Source organism: Asterias amurensis, chromosome 10 (genome assembly GCF_032118995.1).
Source record: "Asterias amurensis chromosome 10, ASM3211899v1".
Lineage (NCBI taxonomy): Eukaryota > Metazoa > Echinodermata > Asteroidea > Forcipulatida > Asteriidae > Asterias > Asterias amurensis.
Genome location: NC_092657.1, coordinates 12,473,489 through 12,493,600, shown reverse-complemented (window position 1 = coordinate 12,493,600; position 20,112 = coordinate 12,473,489). Strand labels below are relative to the sequence as shown.

Sequence of the window (20,112 nt, the reverse complement as noted above, 5' to 3'; positions counted from 1 at the left end):
ACTGAACAATTGGCATATTTCCACATATGATGTTGATGTATTTGGCTGACTAGCCAGAATGATACGAACAACCCTTTTTGGTAACCTTTCAAGGGTTATGAGTTGTGTTTTAGTAAATACAGAGTACCAGCCAGGACAGGCGTATTCGATAGTGGGTCGGACATATACAACATATACAGTTAACAGATCCTTGAAAGAAATAAAACAACGTTTAAGCTGGCGTAAAAAGAACAGTCTACGGTTAAAATTACCACACATGTTGTTAACTTGGGAATCCCACTTGAAATTACTTCAAACAATCAGTTTGATTCATTTGAGAATCTAAAATGTCGAAGGTGGGCGGATCAAGTTGGGTATGTTGAAAACTGTTATTCATGTACTGGCATTTGGCGGGATTAAGTTTCATTTTATTCAGATCAGTCCATTGATTTAGGTCATTAAGCACATTTTGCATGTTGGAGCTCTCGTTAGGATTAGAGAGGGTCTGACTTAAAGTCAGATCATCGACATATATTTGTAATGTTCGACTGCTGGAAGATCAGGAACAAAATAATTGATCATTACTAAAAAGGCAATGGGCCCAGTTTTTGTCCCTTGCGGAACTCCAGCATGCAATCTCTCCCAAGCAGAAATATCACCCTTATATCTAACAGCCTGAAGACGACCTGATAAAAATCCACATAGCCAAGGAGTTAAAGTCACCTGGAAATATTTTTTTTTCTTTCAAACATAAGAGTATATGCTTACGAACAATAAAACAATTTTTTTAGTATTTGTTTGTCACGATTTATATGTTAAAAAAATATATAAAGTTGTTTGGGGGCTGACTCCGCCTACCCCTTTTGTGACGTCAATCGAGGCAGACTTTGCCTGCAATGCGTATAGTAAACACACGTGCAAAGTACATGTACGTCCAAGTCGTGAGTTGGTACATTTCAAAAAGTGTTTTTTCTGCATTCAGCAGCAATACACCAGGTCGGCATTGCCGGAAAAAAAAAAATTGAAACGTACAAACATTACAGGCAAAGTCTGCCTCGATTGACGTCACGAACAGCGCCCTCTCGGGTCGGGGTCTACTCTTAATTTGTAAATAACATAAGAACTGATTTTTAAAAACCTTAGTTAACTGTTTATTCACATTCCACTCATCAAAACACATGTATTAGTGACAAAAGCTTTATTTTGAAAAAATACCACTTCCAGGTGACTTTAAGTTTATAATTTGTTTTTGGTTTTAAAAGGTTATTAGTGTTATTTTGTTGTTATCTTTCTTTCTCCTTCAGGTGCTGATTCATTTGCTGATAACAATATGCCTACAGGTAAGTTACTTAAAGCCACTATACACTTTCGGAACATAAAAAAAAGGTTCACATATAAAACAAAAAATATAAAAAAAATAAATCAAGGGTTTGCAGAAGGTAATGGTGAAAGACTTCTCTTGAAATATTATTCCATGAAATGCTTTCCATTTTGAGAAAACATTAAAACATCATCAATTCTCGACAGCGAGAATTACGGAAGTATTTTGAACATATGTCATGACACGAAGAAACGTGCGGAAACAAGGGTGGGTTTTCCCGTTATTTTCTCCCTACTCCGATGACCGATTGAGCCTAAATTTTCACAGGTTTGTTATTTTATACAGATGTTATGATACACGAAGTGAGGGCGTTGGACAATACTGTTTGCCGAAAGTGTCCAATGGCTTTAACGCTACCACTATAGTTTGAGTTAAATAATGTTCATTATTCGCTTGCTAACAAAACATTTTATTTGGTTGAGTTTCCGTCTTAAACACCAGTTTGTGTTTCAAAAGTTGACCAAGAGTTGAATTTGTGTCTTGGCTGAAGATGACAATTATTGGGGGAAAAATCGTTTATTTCTTTCTTTTTACTTCTAATAATACTAATTTAAATGTAAATTGCACGACGAAACCACCATGTCGTTGGGTTAGTTCAAAGGCTCTGGACATATGTCAAAGACCAGTCTTCTCACCTGGGCCCAATTTCATAGAGCTGCTTAACGGTAAGCAATTTATTTGTTGCTTAATGTAGCAACAATAATTGCTTAAACCATTCTACCTCCATGCTAAACGTACACCTATTTCACGAGCTTTTAAGCTGTTTGCTTAACATAGCAAACAAACTTGCTTAGCGTAAACCTATTCCACGAGCGGTTGCTAGCTTAAGCACGTAAACTAACTGTGCGCGCAACATTTTACGAGTAAAAAAAGGTGTTTACAAAATAGCGAGCGAAATAAATGCGGAGTGGCGATAAAAAAGTCATCACTTTCTGTGCCTGATAGTGTTATTTGTAATGGTTCAATTTGCCCCTCGAAAGATTTACTAACTTGAAAGTAGACAAGAAGATAATGCATTGTACAACATTTCTGAAGCATTTTATGTTCTTCTCACACTAGAGAGAATAATGCTAGCGAATGTGCTTACGAACGGATATATTTAACAATCGCTCAAACATCGCAACATTCGCCACAAATTCACTACGTTCACAAGTCATTCTCCACCTCCTTACGAAGATCGGTCAATAAATGCTGCTCTCACACGGCGAATATGCTAGCGAATTTTCTATCGGAAGGAAATATTTGACAATCGCTTTATCTTCGCAACATTCGCCGTGTCTTCGTAAGCGTTGTTAACAAATTCAGAACGATCACAAACTAATCCCAAACCTCCTTACGAACATTTACAATTTACAAACAGGTTTGTAAATTTCAGCGAATGTTGCGAAGACGGTAATTCGGCGTGATTTTCGTAAGCTTTTGGTAACGTTGGTAAAGCGTGCGTCGTTTGCAACGTTCGTAAAGGCATTGGCAAGCGTTGGTAAGCATTCGTAACATATTTGTGAGATATTGGTAAGGAGATGGCCGACCGAGGACGATCGAGGGGTGAGACCGAGATGAAAATATTCACTCTCCAACCGCCATTTTGGACGAGTTCATTGCGAAATATTCGTGTTCACAAATACATTCACCACTCTGTGAGAGCAGCAATACGAAGCGCTTCCGTACATTCAGCGAACGTTGTGAAGACGGTAATTCGCCATCGATTTACGTAAGCATTTGGTAAGCCATTGGTACTGTTGGTAAAGCGTGCGTATTATGCGTAAGATATGGGTTGTTCTAAAACCCCTCGACCCCCACGACCCACGACCCACGACCCCCTCGACTTTTGTGCATTTTTTTTTCCTGTACACCGAAATTGCCACTGTTCACAATCTCAGCCAATCACGCACACAATTTTGTATGCTGACGTCGACTATACTTCATTTACCATGCATCCGCACATCACACAGCGTACGAGACACACCATACACACGTGGTAAAGCACGAAGCAAACTGCGCGTGATTGGCTGAGATCGGGACCTGTGGCAATTTAAAAAAACGCGCAATAACCATGCGCATCTCTTGGCCGACCCGAGCCTGAATAAAGAATATATCCCAACTGGAAACCTGCGTTTACCGCCCGAGTACGACTGCGGGCTCCAGTCATGTGTACTACTTGCTCTATGCGTAGCTCGAGTTGGAGACCAGACCGACCAAATGGCCCATGTTGTCTCCCACACACCCCTCGCCACACAGGGCCTACTGCTCGTACCGCCTGCTGTATATGGGGCGCCGTTTGTCCATTAATTGTTTGACACTTTTAAGGCATGTTTTTACCATGGTTTACAGCAATTAGATGTAAACCATAGAAACTGTTGCCAAATCCTGTTATGGTTTACATACCAGTAAAGTATTTGTTGTGTATAAGTTTATGGTTTACAAACCATGAACATACAAAAAACATTTACAAATCATGGTTCATAAACCAAGAAAATTTACGCATCTTAAAAACATGGTTTATAAACCATAAAAAATGAAGCATCAAATTCATGGTTTACAAATCATGGTTTACAAACCATGAAAATTGAGACATCTAAAAAGCATGGTTTATAAACCATGAAAATTGAAGAATAAAAATCGTGGTTTACAAATCATGGTTTATAAACCACAACAAATGAACCATAAAATCATGGTTTGTGACAATGGTTTATAAGCCATGAAAATCGAGACTTCTTTAAAAACATGGTTTATAAACCATGAAAATCGAGACTTCTTAATAAACATGGTTTATAAAACCATGAAAATTTAAACATCTCAAAAACGTTGTTTGTAAACCATAAAAAAGTGCACTTACAAATCATGGTTTACAAACCATAAAAACGTGCACTCAGAAATCATGGTTTACAAACCATCAAAATGTGCAGTCACAAATCATGGTTTATAAACCATAAAAACGTGCACTCACAAATCATGGTTTACAAACCATAAAAGCGTGCACTCACAAATCATGGTTTACAAACGATAAAAGCGTGCACTCACAAATCATGGTTTACAAACCATAAAAGTGTGCACTCACAAATCATGGTTTATAAACCATAAAAATTGCAGTTTTTAAAATGGTTTATTTGTGCAAATAAGCCATTCGGGCTTTTACCATACATTCATTGCAGTATTTTTTATGGTTTGTAAACCATGATTTGTGAGTGCACGTTTTTATGGTTTACAAACCATGACTTGTGAGTGCACACTTTTATGGTTTGTAAACCATGATTTCTGAGTGCACATTTTTTATGGTTTGTAAACCATGATTTGTGACTGCTGTTTTTATGGTTTATAAACCCTGATTTCTGAGTGCACATTTTTATGGTTTGTAAACCATGATTTGTAAGTGCACTTTTTTTATCGTTTACAAACAACGTTTTTGAGATGTGTAAATTTTCATGGTTTATAAACCATGTTTGTTAAGAAGTCTCGATTTTCATGGTTTATAAACCATATTTTTTAAAGAAGTCTCGATTTTCATGGTTTATAAACCATTGTCACAAACCATGATTTTATGGTTTATTTGTTATGGTTTATAAACCATGATTTGTAAACCACGATTTTTATTCTTCAATTTTCCTGGTTTATAAATCATGTTTTTTAGATGTCTCAATTTTCATGGTTTGTAAACCATGATTTGTAAACCATGAATTTGATGCTTCATTTTGTTATGGTTTATAAACCATGTTTTTAAGATGCGTAAATTTTCTTGGTTTATGAACCATGATTTGTAAATGTTTTTTGTATGTTCATGGTTTGTAAACCATAAACTTATACACAACAAATACTTTACTGGTATGTAAACCGTAACAGGATTTGGCAACAGTTTCTATGGTTTACATCTAATTGCTGTAAACCATGGTAAAAACATGCCTTAAAAGTGTCAAACAATTAATGGACAAACGGCGCCCCATAGCTGTACGGCTAACGAGGGCAAGATCAGTGTGCACGTGACGTGCGGAAGCGGAGAAAATACTCAAATTTTTACCAAGTGGCCTCATTTTGTCCTGGGGAAAATATGCAGGCACAGAATTTTACATTGGAAGGAAGTTGCGTCGCCTGTTATTTAGATCACACACTGTGAGTTCTAAATCGGGACTCGTGAATTTTACTTCGAAGGCCGTTTATGAATTCCTAGTTGGGACCCGCTTCGAATACGGGGCAGACGAAGAAGGGTCGTAGGTCGTGGGTCGAGGGGGTCGAGGGGGTTTTAGAACAACCCGTAAGATATTGGTAAGGAGAGGTTTAAGGACGACATAGAACATAATATTATTATAAATAAAATCGCACCTTTTCGGCGAATTCGTCGCGAATTTAAAACATTCATATTCGCAAGATATTTGCCCAAGTATGAGAGTAGCATAAGCAAAACAGAGGCTTTAAGGACCCTTTTTGTTTGCTTACCGCTTTAAGCAAAAAACATTGCTTAAGCAAGGCTATGAAATATAAAAATTGATAGGTGCGCCCGTTAAGCACAAAATTGACCGTTAAGCAGCTGTATGAAATTGGGTCCCGGTGTATCTCAACAAATGCATACAATAACAAACCTATGAAAATTTGAACTCAATTAGTCGTCGAAGTGGCGACAGAATAATGGAAGAAAAACACCATTGTCGCACAAGTTTTCAGATGCCTTAAATTCTAGACCTCGGCTGAGGTCTCGAATTCAATTTAATTATTTTGTGAGAAATTACTTCTTTCTCAAAAACTACGTTACTTCATAGTATAGTAAATGCTAACAATTATTTTAAGTAGTTGCCATCAGTGTACATAGAACAGTTGAATGTGTGTATTGATTGAATGTGACTGTATTTGTGATTTTATTTATTTTCTTTCAATACCCTTCAGATGCTGATAACCTTCCGATGTCGAATCATACAGGTAAATTAATACAGTATGGGTTACGTTAAGCTACGCCCCATTGGTATGTATATTATATAAATAATGTTTCAGACAAAAAGTTACGTGATATTAAAGTGCCGATGCTTTGTTTGTCTCTATAATTTCAGGACGATTTATTGATTCTTATAAGAGTCTACGTTTGACACAATGATATTGAATGTAAAGTTCTATTCGACACCCAACTTATACATGACGTTATTATGTTGTGCTTGTTTTACAGTCAAGTCGTCACTTATGTCAAGCTGGAGTAGAGACCAAGTTCGATGCTGGATCATGAATATCAATCTAAGTTATGTTGCAAATCAGTTTTATCAAGAACATGTCAACGGTTTTATTTTACAGAAGTACAAGAAAAAGTGTTTGAAAAAACAAAATTCCTGTTGTACAAGTCAAATTGGCGTCTTATTTTATATCTGAGAAAAAGTTGGTTGAAAATGGAAAAAGATGTTCGAGAAACTATTGCTTCGTCTGGTTCAAGAAATTTATCATTGCCTTCATCTGTTACGTATGACATGGTTAAAGCTAAAGAAAATATTCAAGATATAGTATTGCATTTAAATTCAAAGTTGAGGTCATTTCAAGATTCATTGACGGAATTTAATATTTCAGACTTAAACTATTTGCATCGCGGTGATTTACATGTTACGTCAGAAAGCTTAGAATCTTCTTTCGTTGAAATATTGAACACAGGAAAAAACAACTTAATAGTCTGCTTTATGAATGTAACACAAGGTACTTTTTGTGACAACTTTATTGAACAATTTAGTGAAATATTAGGAAAAATCCAAGATTCTGGTCTAACAAGTTTTATACTTGGAGAATTCAATTTGCATAACAGCTCGAGAAAGTTGCTTCTTTATGAGAAAAATATCATAGGTGCTCTGACAGATAATTTATTCTTCCGACTCGGAACTGAAAGCGCGATAATAAGAAATTCAGTTATATTTGATGAAGTTATAACAAACCACATGGGTGTGTTTAGTTCTGATGACGGAATACAACATTAAAAACGAAAATAAACATTGCGAAGACGTGTGCGTTGTGATAATAGACTGGAAAGGGAAGTGTGCGTTGTAATAATCGATTGGAAAGCAAAGTCTATCGACTGAAAGCTACAAAAGCCAATACCTTTGGCTGTGATTTAAACAACTTTCACAGTAGCAAGGTTGACTCAGCCTAACATCCTTTCGGGGTAGTTAAAATGAGTACCATTCCAATTTTGGAGTGGGAAATAAAAATAATGCATGTTTGGGAAGTTGAACTAATATACCTGTTTTGAAAGATGATGATGATGATGACGAGGACGAGGACGAGGACGAGGACGCGGACGCGGACGAGGACGAAAACGAGGAGGGTGACGAGGACGGTGACGGTGACGAGGACGGTGACGGTGACGAGGACGGTGACGGTGACGGTGACGGTGACGGTGACGGTGACGGTGACGGTGACGGTGACGGTGACGGTGACGGTGACGGTGACGGTGACGGTGACGGTGACGGTGACGGTGACGGTGACGGTGACGGTGACGGTGACGGTGACGGTGACGGTGACGGTGACGGTGACGGTGACGATGAGGATGATGAGGATGAGGATGAGGATGATGATGATGATGATGATGAGGATGATGAGGATGAGGATGAGGATGAGGATGAGGATGATGATTATGATGATGATGATGATGATGAGGATGAGGATGAGGATGAGGATGAGGATGAGGATGATGATGATGAGGATGAGGATGATGAGGATGAGGATGAGGATGATGAGGATGATGAGGATGATGATGATGATGATGATGATGATGAGGATGAGGATGAGGATGATGAGGATGAGGATGAGGATGAGGATGAGGATGAGGATGAGGATGATGAGGATGAGGATGAGGATGAAAATGAGGATGATGAGGATGAGGATGAGGATGAGGGTGATGATGAGGATGATGATGATGAGGATGATGATGAGGATGAGGATGAGGATGAGGATGAGGATGATGATGAGGATGATGATGAGGATGAGGATGATGATGAGGATGATGATGATGATGATGATGATGAGGATGAGGATGAGGATGAGGATGATGATGAGGATGATGAGGATGATGAGGATGATGAGGATGATGAGGATGATGAGGATGATGAGGATGATGATGATGATGATGAGGATGAGGAGGATGATGAGGATGAGGATGAGGATGAGGATGAGGATGATGATGAGGATGAGGATGAGGATGATGATGATGATGATGATGATGATGATGATGATGATGATGATGAGGATGAGGATGAGGATGAGGATGATGAGGATGAGGATGATGATGATGAGGATGAGGAGGATGATGATGATGAGGATGAGGATGAGGATGATGATGATGATGATGAGGAGGATGATGAGGATGATGAGGATGATGAGGATGATGAGGATGATGATGATGATGATGAGGAGGATGAGGAGGATGATGAGGATGAGGATGAGGATGAGGATGATGATGATGATGATGATGATGATGATGATGATGATGATGATGATGATGATGATGATGAGGATGAGGATGATGAGGATGAGGATGATGATGATGATGAGTATGAGGATGAGGAGGATGATGATGATGAGGATGAGGATGAGGATGATGATGATGATGATGATGATGATGATGATGATGATGATGATGATGATGATGATGAGGATGAGGATGAGGATGATGATGATGATGATGGGGAGGGGGAGGATGAGGATGAGGACGATGAGGACGGGGAGGACGATGAGTGGCAGTGGCAGTGGCAGTGGCAGTGGCAGTGGCAGCACCACACATTGATTCCCTTTTTTAGTAACAGAAGAGTATACATTTGAAACAGTAATTGTAATATAATTGTTTTTAACAAAGTATTGTTCCTGATGCAAAGTATGTGAAATATTTCAATTAGAGCAAAGTGTATTTTTATGTTAGATCAAAATGAAGAGTTTATATTATAGCATTTTAATTAGGACCTGCTGCATATTCGTGTTTATATTAAGTTGAGGTCGTATGCATTAATCATGTATGGAGATGTTTAGTTCATGTTTGGAATATGTTAATCAGTAACTATTTGTATTCAGGATTTTTGAGTTATTTTAAACTTCAAAACTTTAAATTATCTGGGGTAGACCTGGACGCCAATCTTATAGAGTTATTTAAGCAGAACATCTCAATTAGAATTAACAATTCGTGTGATATGTTTCTCTGCTGATCTAAAAGTTACGTCTGTGCTTAGCAACGTTGAATGCATGAACAGCTCTATGAAGTTGGCACAGCATTTTGTTTTCTACCTGTGGAAATAGTCAAAATGTGGGATGGTCATGTGAGCATCAGTATATTATTATTGGTGTACTGTGGTTGGCTAGTATTTATGTAATGGTCAACCGGCATGTAGGACCTAAATTCGTTGCACTGCTTTTCTTAGTGTCTTACTTTACAGTTTTACAGCGCTCGGGTAAAATATCTTTCCCATACTGTACAGACAAAAGTTCTTCCTACCAAATCTGATATCTGAAAAACCAACAAAATTGTACAGACAAAAATTCTACACAGTCATGAATAATATTCTTCCAAAATTGTATTAACTGTGGACTGATTGACGTCCTACCAGGGCTAGCCGAACAGTTTCTTCCTTCTTCTTTCTCCATGCTCATACCTGCCAACTGTTCAGATTTAATTGGAATCGTCAAGAATCTTGAGATAACAGGTTGCAAACAATCAAAACAATTCTATTTGTGACAAGAGACAGCAATGAACCAGATCCAAAAGTTCTGGCAAAAGAGGGTGTTATTTGCTTTGAACAGTAGAGATTTTCCCCTGGGATACAGTATACAATTATTTCATGCTGTAAAGGGGTCCATGGGGACTTGTACACCCGAGGGGGTAAATGGCACCTAAAGTGACCCCGAGGGTGTACAAAACCCTTGGAGTTGAGTTTAACTTGCAATGCCTCTTGTGTTGCTATCTCGTAAAACTGGTGTTTCAAGATTTAAGGTTTCAATGTTGAGAGGTATCAAGTTTGTTTAAACAACTATTGTCTCAAACCAACTTTCAAAAAACATTAGAGCTTATTCTTTATGTAGTAATTTTGTATTTATTTGTTTCTTTATAAAATTTTGATTTTCGTGGTGTAACAAGTTTTGGTTCGAAAGTATGTATGCTGGGAATCAGATATGTGTACGATTATCATCACGTTACAGGTAGATCATTTATGTAAATATGTTTTCAACATTAATTGCCAGGCATGTTACCATTATTGTGTTTTTAATTATTGTATGTGTATAGTGATATTTTATGTAATCCAAATATGAATATTGACTTGATGACAAAGAAACCTAAGAAATAAACAAAATTTAGGAAGCTACAAATGTTATTGTTTTTCCGACTGAATTGTTTGTTATGGTTGGGCTATTGCCTTATGCAATTTTTACTTGAAAAAGTGTACAAGGCTTATGTATAGCCTTGTGAACTTATCATATTTTTCCTGAAAATTTTCAAAAGAATATTATAGCCTTGTGAACTTATCATATTTTTCCTGAAAATGGGGTCTGGCCTTTGGTGATCATACCATCGCGGCGGATGAGCACACAATCACCCTCCTTTATGTTCGGTTGCTTGGCATGTTAGCGTTTGTCAGCGTACGCTTTCTTTGCAGCTTTCCGTGTTTTGTCTTTGCGGTGCAATTTGGCATTGTTAGCAGATTGTGTAGTCTGAGGAAGGCGTGTCCGGATTGGTCGCCCGAAGAGAAGAGTAGCCGGTGGGACACCAGTCGTAGCATGAGGTGTGGCGTGGTAGTTGCATAAGAATTGGTACATGGATTGTTTCCATGGTTTGCAGTCAGCGATGGATGTGTGATATGTTTTCTTAAGAGTTCTCATGAAGCGTTCAACTTCTCTGTTCGCGCGTGGCCAACGGGGTGTAACTTTTCGGTGTTGAAATCCTAGGTAGTCACTGAAGTTTTCAAATTCGCTGCTGATGAAAGGTGGGCCGGTCAGTACGTACGACTTCAGGCACGCCGAAGGTAGTGAATATGCGATCGAGCTTCGGAATGGCGGCTCGAGCGGAAGTTGATGTGACGATTTCAATTGCAGGATATCGACTGTAGTCGTCGGTAACAACTGAAATATGTTCTCTAGTGGGGACGTCACAGAAATCAACACTAACCTCAAGCCAGGGTCCTTTGGGCACATGAGGCAATCACGGATGTTTTTTTCAACGAGACGATCGATTCCAGGGAACCACACTTTTTCGCGAAGGAGTGGTTTGGTTTTGGTGATTCCCTGGTGTCTTTCGTGCGCGATGTCAATGATAGTTTGAGTCAAAGCGTGAGGAATGACGATGCGTATGCCACGGAGCAAGATATCGCGATTAGCCGTCGTTGTTAGCTCAGTGCGCATCTTGTACAGACTCCGAAGCGGGTCTCTATTTTGCTGTGCGTTGGGTCGTTTAAGGGCTATGTCCCAATTTCCAGTGACCAGTGCGTTGATGCAGTGCTGGAGTATGTCGTCTTGTTGCGTTGCGGTGCGAATATCGTCGATCTTGACAGTCTTGGGTACCGCGTGTTGTGAGATGAAGTTGACGTGCTGTTCCGGGAGTTTTTCTTCTCGACTGGGACCTTGCGAGGACGGGAGCGCATGACGCGACAGAGCCCTTGAAGAGCAGTGTTAATGAGATTTTGAAACACTTTAGCGGCTGAACAGACACCAACATTTAAACGCTTGTAGCGGTACAGGCCTGCGTGTGTCGAAAAGACTGTAAGGTGATGTGATTCAGGAGACAACTCTATCTGGTGATAGCCTGCGTTTAGATCAAGCTTACTGAAGACTGTGGATCCATTGACATGTGCTGTGACATCATCAATCGTAGGGGTGACATGCCTTTTGCGCTGGATGGCCTTGTTGACTGATCTCATGTCCACACACATACGAATTTCCCCAGGTCTATGTGGTTTCTCCACAACATGGATCGGTGACACCCAAGGGGTTGGTGCATCATGGACCGGTTCTATGATATCGAGTGATAATAACTTCTCTAGTTCCACGTCAACTTTCTTCCTAACGTGGAAGGGAATTCGCCGATGAGGCTGAGCAATCGGCTGAACTGTTGGGTCTTCATGGAGCTTGCACTGAAAATCTTTCAGCTTGCCGATCCTCTCAAAGCGGTCCGAGTACTCCTCGACTAAGCTTGGTACGTGAGATGGGGATGAGGGGTTGTCGTTGACTGTGTAGACAACTTTGACGATGCCGAGTTTTGAGGCCGACGCGAAACTGATTAGCGTATCCCCTGGTGGCTTTGTTACGAAGAACGTAGATGTGATGCGCGTTGACTTGTATGAGATCGATGCGTTGAATGTTCCTATGATCTCGAGGGGAGTAGTACTTCCATATGCAAAAACCTTGGAATGTTCATGCGTTTGCAGTGCTGGACGGGAAAGCAATGCGGTGTACACATCATTACACATGATGTTGATAGAAGCACCGGTATCAATTATTGCATGCACTAGCATTCGGTTTATCGTGACAGTAACTGCAGGCTGTTTGGGCTTAGGAGACCCTTTGATACCAAACACATATTCATTGTCGTCAGAGCTGGAGTCATTGTCCTGGTTAACGACGTTCACTTTATCTCGAACATGGCGTTGTTTGCCGTGTTGGCCTTGCTTCTTACTGAGGCAGTGTTTCGCGAAGTGGTTTGCCTTTCCACACGAGTGACAGATGATACCATGAGCAGGGCATTGATCCTTGTGGGGATATCTACCTCCACAATTGCGACATGTCTGTCCAGACTTGTTTGTGTTTGCGGGTTTATTGGTATGTCGTTTCTGCGTAGCGCCTCTTTGGTGTTGTGCAGCATGCACGGTTTCAGTGACAGGGCTTTGATCATGTTTTTCTATGCATTTGGCTTGCATATCTGATAGCTCATATGCTCTGCCTGTAGACAACAATTTCTGCAGTGTTAGTTCAGATTCACGCAAGGCATGACGTCTCAGCTTGGATGAGGCACATCCCTGGATTATTTGAGATTTTACTTCAGAATCTTTGTCATGAAAATCACACTTTTGTGCTTGTTCTTGCAATCGTTTGTGAAAGTCACTCACTGGTTCAGTAGCAGACTGCTTCATAGATCTGAATGTGAATATCTCATACTCAATGTTCCTTTGAGGCGAAAAATGTTCAGTTAAATGTTCCTTGGCAGACGAATAATTTGATCCTGTGTCCCCAAGGTCTCGAAAATACCCATGACTTCTGGACCCGAGTAATGGAGGAGGAGCGCCCTCTGTTGTTTATCATCGGTAATGTTAAACGCTACGAAGAATTATCCAATCTCTTCACATATTTCTGCCACCGTAGACCAACGGTAGATAGCTCAGTATGATGCTGAAAACTTGGGAACTGAGGCAGATTTGTAACAGACATAATTGGCGAGAATTCAATGTTATATGTGACGATGGCCGATGAGGATGTTGGTGTATTCTTGTGACGTTACGTGGATCACGCATCCAAAGTGTGTGATAAGAAATGCACAGAGTCAAGGAAAACGTACTCAAAAACTTACTCAGTTTCGACACAAATTTCCCACGAAAACTTGTCCTGATGACGATGGAAATAAAGTTTGATGTTTTAACTTTACGATAATTCCATCCTCGTCGCCAATTGTAATGTTTAAGCCTGGATGATGATCGATGAACTTAAGTATCAATGCAGTGACAGACACCAGTACTTTAGTTGCATAATAGAACTGTTTGTTTATTTACTTGACCTCTGACCTTAACATAAAGTATGGAGCGCCTGTAACAAAGTAATACGATGCATGAACTTGTCAAATTTTGCTCGAAAAAATCTACAAGTCTATAGCCTTGTGAACTTGTCAAATTTCGCTCGAAAAAAATCTGCAAGGCTAAATAAGGCCTTGTGAACTTGTCAAATTTTGCTCGAAAAAATCTACAAGGCCAAATCGTGTCAAATTGTGCCTGAAAATGTAACAGAACACTATACTTTTTCTATAAATTGTTTTATTCAAAATTTAGTAAATAATAACTTTCAATATTAATAATATTAAACTAGACAGCGAAGCTGCCATGGCGAGCTGCCGATCGCCAGATAGAACCAATGACTGACAGAAAAACCAATCATCTGATCAACTGATGGTCACAGGGGTGGAGACATTGACAAGTATGAAGTTAAGACCATTTAATGTTTTCATCTGTTCATATTATCTACATGTAAGCAGAAATATTTGATTGAAGTTTTAAATCTGTACGTCATTACAATAAAGAGTGTGTGCCTTGGATCGGACGAGTTGGCGGTATAAAAAGCATTTGTAACCATTTGTTATAAAATGCATAAATGGTTGGAAAGATGTTTTAAAAGTAGAGTACAATGATCCACACGAAATTGCCTCGAAATTGTGTGGTTTTCCCTTTGCTTTGCGAACTAACACGGTTGGCCATTTATGGGAATACAAAATTTGACTCCCATAAATGGCCAACCGTGTTAGTCGACAAGGTAAAAGGAAAATCATGCAATTTTTTGTGGATCATTGTAATTTACTTTTAAAACATCTTTCCAACCATATGCATTTTATAGCAAACAGTTACAAGCGCTTTTCAAAGACCACCTCGACCGGCCCAAGGCAACAGGTTCCTTTAAGGTTTTCATTGTTTTAGCTCATTCAACTTGAACCAGTGATAAACTCTTTAAGTTTTATTGTTTCGTGTGAAGCTTCATGCAAAAAGTAATATTTGATTGAAGTTTCAAGTCAGAACATCGGTGCAATAAGGAGTTTTGACCATTTAAGGTTTTCATTGTTTCAGCTCATTCAACTGGAACCATTGATGCACTCTTTGAATTTTATCTTTTCATATGTATCTATACGACAGAAGCAATGTATTAAGTTTCAAGTCAGTACATCGTTGCAATAAGAAGTTATGACCATTTAAGGTTTTCAATGTTTCAGCTCAATCAACTGGAACCATTGATGCACTCTTTGGATTTTATATTTTCATATGTATCTATACGACAGAAGCAATGTTTGACTTAAGTTTCAAGTCAGTACATCGTTGCACTCAGGAGTTATGATCATTGTATGTTTTTATTGTTTCAGCTCAATCAACTGGAACCTGTGACAGAGAGATTAATTTTTGTTTAAACAAATTATTTCAAAACTTTAAGATTTAAGTTTGAGTTTGTTTCTTTAAAATCCAGATGTCAATGTTTGACTTTGAGCCTGAAAAAAAAAACTTTAACATTTTTTGTATTCCAAAAACTTTAGCAGTTTTTTTATTCCAAAATCTTTAACATTTTCTTATTCCAAAAACTTCAACATTATTGGACAACTACGGTGGCTGATCTCCGCCAACAAATAAACACCTTTTCAGTAGGGCGTTTTAACGCCCTATACGGCGTAATAACGCCCTAAATTATGGCGTTAAAACGCCCTAATTACGGGCGTTATAATGCCCTAATTAGGGCATACTAATGCCCTATAATAGGGCGTTATAACGCCCTAATTTTACGGCGTTATTACGCCCTATTTCTCAATTACGGCGTTATAACGCCGTAATTTAGGGCGTTATTACGCCCTGTAATTTAGGGCGTTATAACGCCCTATTAGGGCGTAATAACGCCCTAAATTACGGCGTTATACTGCCTTATTAGGGCGTTATAACGCCGTAATTTAGGGCGCTATAGGGCGTAATTACGCCCTAATAGGGCGTTATAACGCCGTTAAATTAGGCTGTTATAACGCCCTATTTCTCAATTAGGGCGTTAAAACGCCATAATTTAGGGCGTTATAATGCCATATAGGGCGTTATAACGCCCTAATTTAGGGCGCTATAACGCCGTATAGGGCGTTATAACGCCCTACTGAAAAAGTGTTTATTTGTTGGCGGAGATCAGCCACCGTAGAAAACATAGCTAAAAACTACAAAACATGACTGACAAGTATATATAACAATCTCACTTGGGCTTGTCAGACCAAGAACAACTTAACTCAACGACTGAAACTTAAACCAAAATCTTTAACATTTCCACTGAGTGCGGACGGCCGGACGGACGGACGGACAGACGGACGGACAAAATCGGTATTACATTGGCTCGCATACTGCTAAAGCAGCTCGCCAAAAATAGTAAAAATAGATTATTTTGTACTGCTTGTCAGTTTTCATTATTTGTATAAAAAAATATAGGCCTATCATTATTTTATTCTACACACATTTGTAAAACAAGTGTATAAATCATGTTACATTGTCTGTGATTGAAAGATGTAGGAATACATTTGATGCCTAGTACATGTCTGTGATATATTTTTATACAGGAAGTACTGAGGGCGAAGTACTGAGTATACAATGCTATACAGTGCTATCAAACATCTGTGTATATGGGTAAAAAACAAAATTAATATACATTTGATGCTGTTTAAAGATTCACATCCAGAAAGTAGGGTGGGTGGAGGAGGTAAGACTAGACAAAAACATTGCTCTTGTTTAATGATTGTGGCGTTTTCCCTGATTTCAAGGCATGACATTTTGGTTTATTTTCTCAACACATAATTTGATCCTCTGTCAGCAGATGAGGCACCAATTCACTTAGTGTAGAAAATGGTCCACACAAACTGGAATTGCGCATTATGCAATTCGAATGGCGCGCAAAGTGGGTACAATCTGAAACCAAACAATTTGGCTCCAAACAACACACTGTGCGCTGATTTTGAAGTATTGCCATCCAGCCGCCACAAGATGTAAAAATATCCCTCTAGATGCATTGCAGTATATTTCAAGATTATGTGCAAATCAGTTGGTAAGAACTCAATTGTGCCCACAAAAACATTGTTTTTCTTCAATCTCTCTAAAGCTCCCCCAAAAATGCTTGGCGGTATGATTGCTTTACCATACATTACAGTTGCAGCTGCCAACAAATTGTGGCCTATATGCAATAAGATACATACAAATACAGAGTTTTATAATATTTTCTCTTCACACCAACATTTTAAACCCCAAAAGATATATTGTAAAGCTAACTTTCCAAAATTTCAGTAAATTTCAGTTCAAGTGAATAATGTTAAAGCCATTGGACCCTTTCGGTACAGAAAAAAAAATAGTTAAAAGGGACTTAGCAGAAGAACGAAGAGTGCGAGAGGGGGCATAAGGTACAAGGAGATTTGCAATATAAGACGGAGTCAAGCCGAACTGAGATTTAAATGCAATAAGTAGAATTTGGAATTGAATTCCTTGTCGAATGGGTAGCCAGTGAAGTTCCTGCAATAAAGGTGTAATATGATCATGTTTTTTAGATTTTGTTAAAACACGAGCGGCAGCATTTTGTAAAAGTTGTAGTTTGTGGAGCTGGTGTTCCGTAACTCTGTATTATAGGGAATTACCACTGTCAAGGCGAGAAGTGACCAAAGAATGGATGATAGTAGCAGCAGTATTATGTGATAAAGGTTTTCCGGATGGTATTAACAGTTCTTAAGTAATGGTATGTCGATTGACAGATTCTGCTGACAAGTTTATCCATGGATAGTGTGTTATCAAAAATAACTCCCAAATTACGCCCACAAGGTGGGGCGTGAACAGAGGCACTGTTACACTCCAGTCTCCTGTAAACCTAATTTCTTCTGTATGCAAGAGGATTCCGTGCCACGAGGCCTGTATCTCTGTCTTCACTCTGAGGAAAGATATCAAGAAATAAAGAACAGTTAGTTTCAACCCTTTAAAGACACTGGACACTATTGGTAATTGTCTAAGACCAGTCTTTTCACTTGGTGTATCTCAACATAAAAATGCATAAAATAACAAACCTGTGAAAATTGGAGCTCAATTGGTTGTCGAAGTTGCGAGATAACAATGAACGAAAAAAAAACCTTTGTCACATGAAGTTGTGCTTTCAGAAGCTTGATTTCAAGACCTAAAATTTTGAGGTCTCAAAATCAAATTCGTGGAAAATTACTTCTTTCTTGATAACTATGTTACTTCAGAGGAAGCCATTTCTCATAATATTTTAAATTATAACACCCCTTACAAATATTCTGCCTTTTCATTGGTTTAGAGCACGTCACATGGTATGTCTTAGTTTTTCTAGACAGCGGCCGTGAGATCGTTGCATCGTTTGCCGTGTGATAGTCCGACGACTATCACACGGCGTGCAGTACCCAGACATCTTTTTACCAACCTCGAACCCAATCAGTTGTGCATCTGTGTATCTGAAACGCGCGTACGAACGATACGTGTACGAGGATGATAAATAGTCTGTTGGGGTGTTATAAAACAAATATTGACTGCTTTAACTTGTGCTGCGCCGAGGGAAAATGGAACGGTCCGGGGATCACCAAGGGAGTTGTAGTTTTTACCATAGCACTCGAAGCAGTCAATATTTGTATACTATCAAGCTCTCTCCATTACTCGTTACCAAGTAAATTTTTATGCTAATAATTATTTTGAGTAATTACCAATACCGTCCACTGCCTTTAAGTGCTATGACTGTGACATGCCCCCAACAATCGAACTACATAATAATTCAGTTCACGGATTGACCGCTCGGCCACCATGCTTGAAATAGATAGTTTGACTTACCATGGCATCATGATGATACTGTGCCTCCATTCCAGTCACTACATAAGGCCGTATGAATTCTTGATTTGGGTTCTGGGGATGAGGGAAAAAATCAAAATCAGTTAAGTCACAATGGAAGCACACTTACTCAAATGCGATAATCTTCTGTGAGTGCTTCTCTTAATGCTTATTCAAATAAAAAAGTTCATGTGTTAAACTATATAGCCACCAGTTGTTTCTAAAATATAAACTTTGATTGGCTATACATGTAGTTTTTCCCGTATTTTTTTCTGGATCCTTCCCTTTATCCCTTTCCCCTCTTTTTTTAAATAAATGGATTTAAGGTCCAGTTTGGATCAAAAGCTAAAAGGCCATCTACCCTACTCAATATATATATATATATATAAAAATCATTTTGATAATGTAAAAAACTGTCTTGTCTAGCAAACTTTGGAGCTGAAAGTCCTACGATCTTGTGGATTCGACCCCAAGGTTTGAAAACCACCTGGATGTTTTTCCGCCATTGCTGAAAAGTAAATACGCCCAGCATGAATTGGTAATCGCACCCAGGGCGCCTCCAACCAACAATGTTGCATTGGTGTTTGTATTGGTTGCAACACACTACGACACCTTTAAATGGCCTTGGCAACAGTTGAAGTTGTGAGCAAAACAAAGCTTAGGAAAAGTTAGCTTTGAGCTTCTCGAAACAAATAGCAGGGCATTATGTGAGATCGTCTGTTTTCTTAACAGTAAAGGCTTCATGATGACCTCATAAAAACAATTTTCCTGTGGGTGTTAAAGATCTTTTGGGGGTCAAGTTCTGACCCCAAAGTGGCCATGCAATGCATTAACACATCAAGGTACTGATTACAAGTTGACTTACTCTCTGTAGGTATGGTGACTGCCACATAACTTGCATGAGTCTGTTCATTCGCCTCTGTGTCTCAGAGTTCTGTGACTCATCTGACGAAAGCTGATCACTATAACTATCATCCCTAGCGAAACCCCAGTTTTGTTGATGATCATAATATTGACTTCTCGCTCGGTAGTCTTTTCCAGGTCGACCTTCTTCATACTGACGTCTCATAAGGATACACATACATAAGAAGAGGGTTGAGATAAGTATGAGGAGGACGAAGCCACCTACAGTAATCAGTGCGATGGCTACTGTAGACAGGGGCTCGGCTGAGGAGCAAAAAAACAATAACAGTGAAATTATTACTATTGCAACGACTTTAAATTTGCTATTCATGGACATCTTTC

At 39.0% G+C, this 20,112-nt stretch overlaps 1 protein-coding gene and 1 pseudogene across 1 annotated transcript in view; one reads left to right on the top strand and one right to left on the bottom strand.

Moving 5' to 3' along the window:
* Window positions 1-326: 326 nt before the first annotated feature.
* On the top strand, window positions 327-7,537 carry LOC139942691 (uncharacterized; annotated as a pseudogene).
* Window positions 7,538-16,189: 8,652 nt separating this feature from the next.
* The window catches only part of LOC139942690 (uncharacterized), a 75,431-nt gene continuing 71,508 nt past the window's right edge, over window positions 16,190-20,112 (bottom strand). The window contains exons 65-67 of the mRNA XM_071939498.1: window positions 19,733-20,034; window positions 18,871-18,942; window positions 16,190-17,965 (exon numbers count right to left, since the gene is read on the bottom strand). Coding sequence (XP_071795599.1) covers window positions 17,906-17,965; window positions 18,871-18,942; window positions 19,733-20,034 — 434 coding nt within the window. The 3' untranslated portion in view covers window positions 16,190-17,905. The remainder of the gene's footprint in view (window positions 17,966-18,870; window positions 18,943-19,732; window positions 20,035-20,112) is intronic.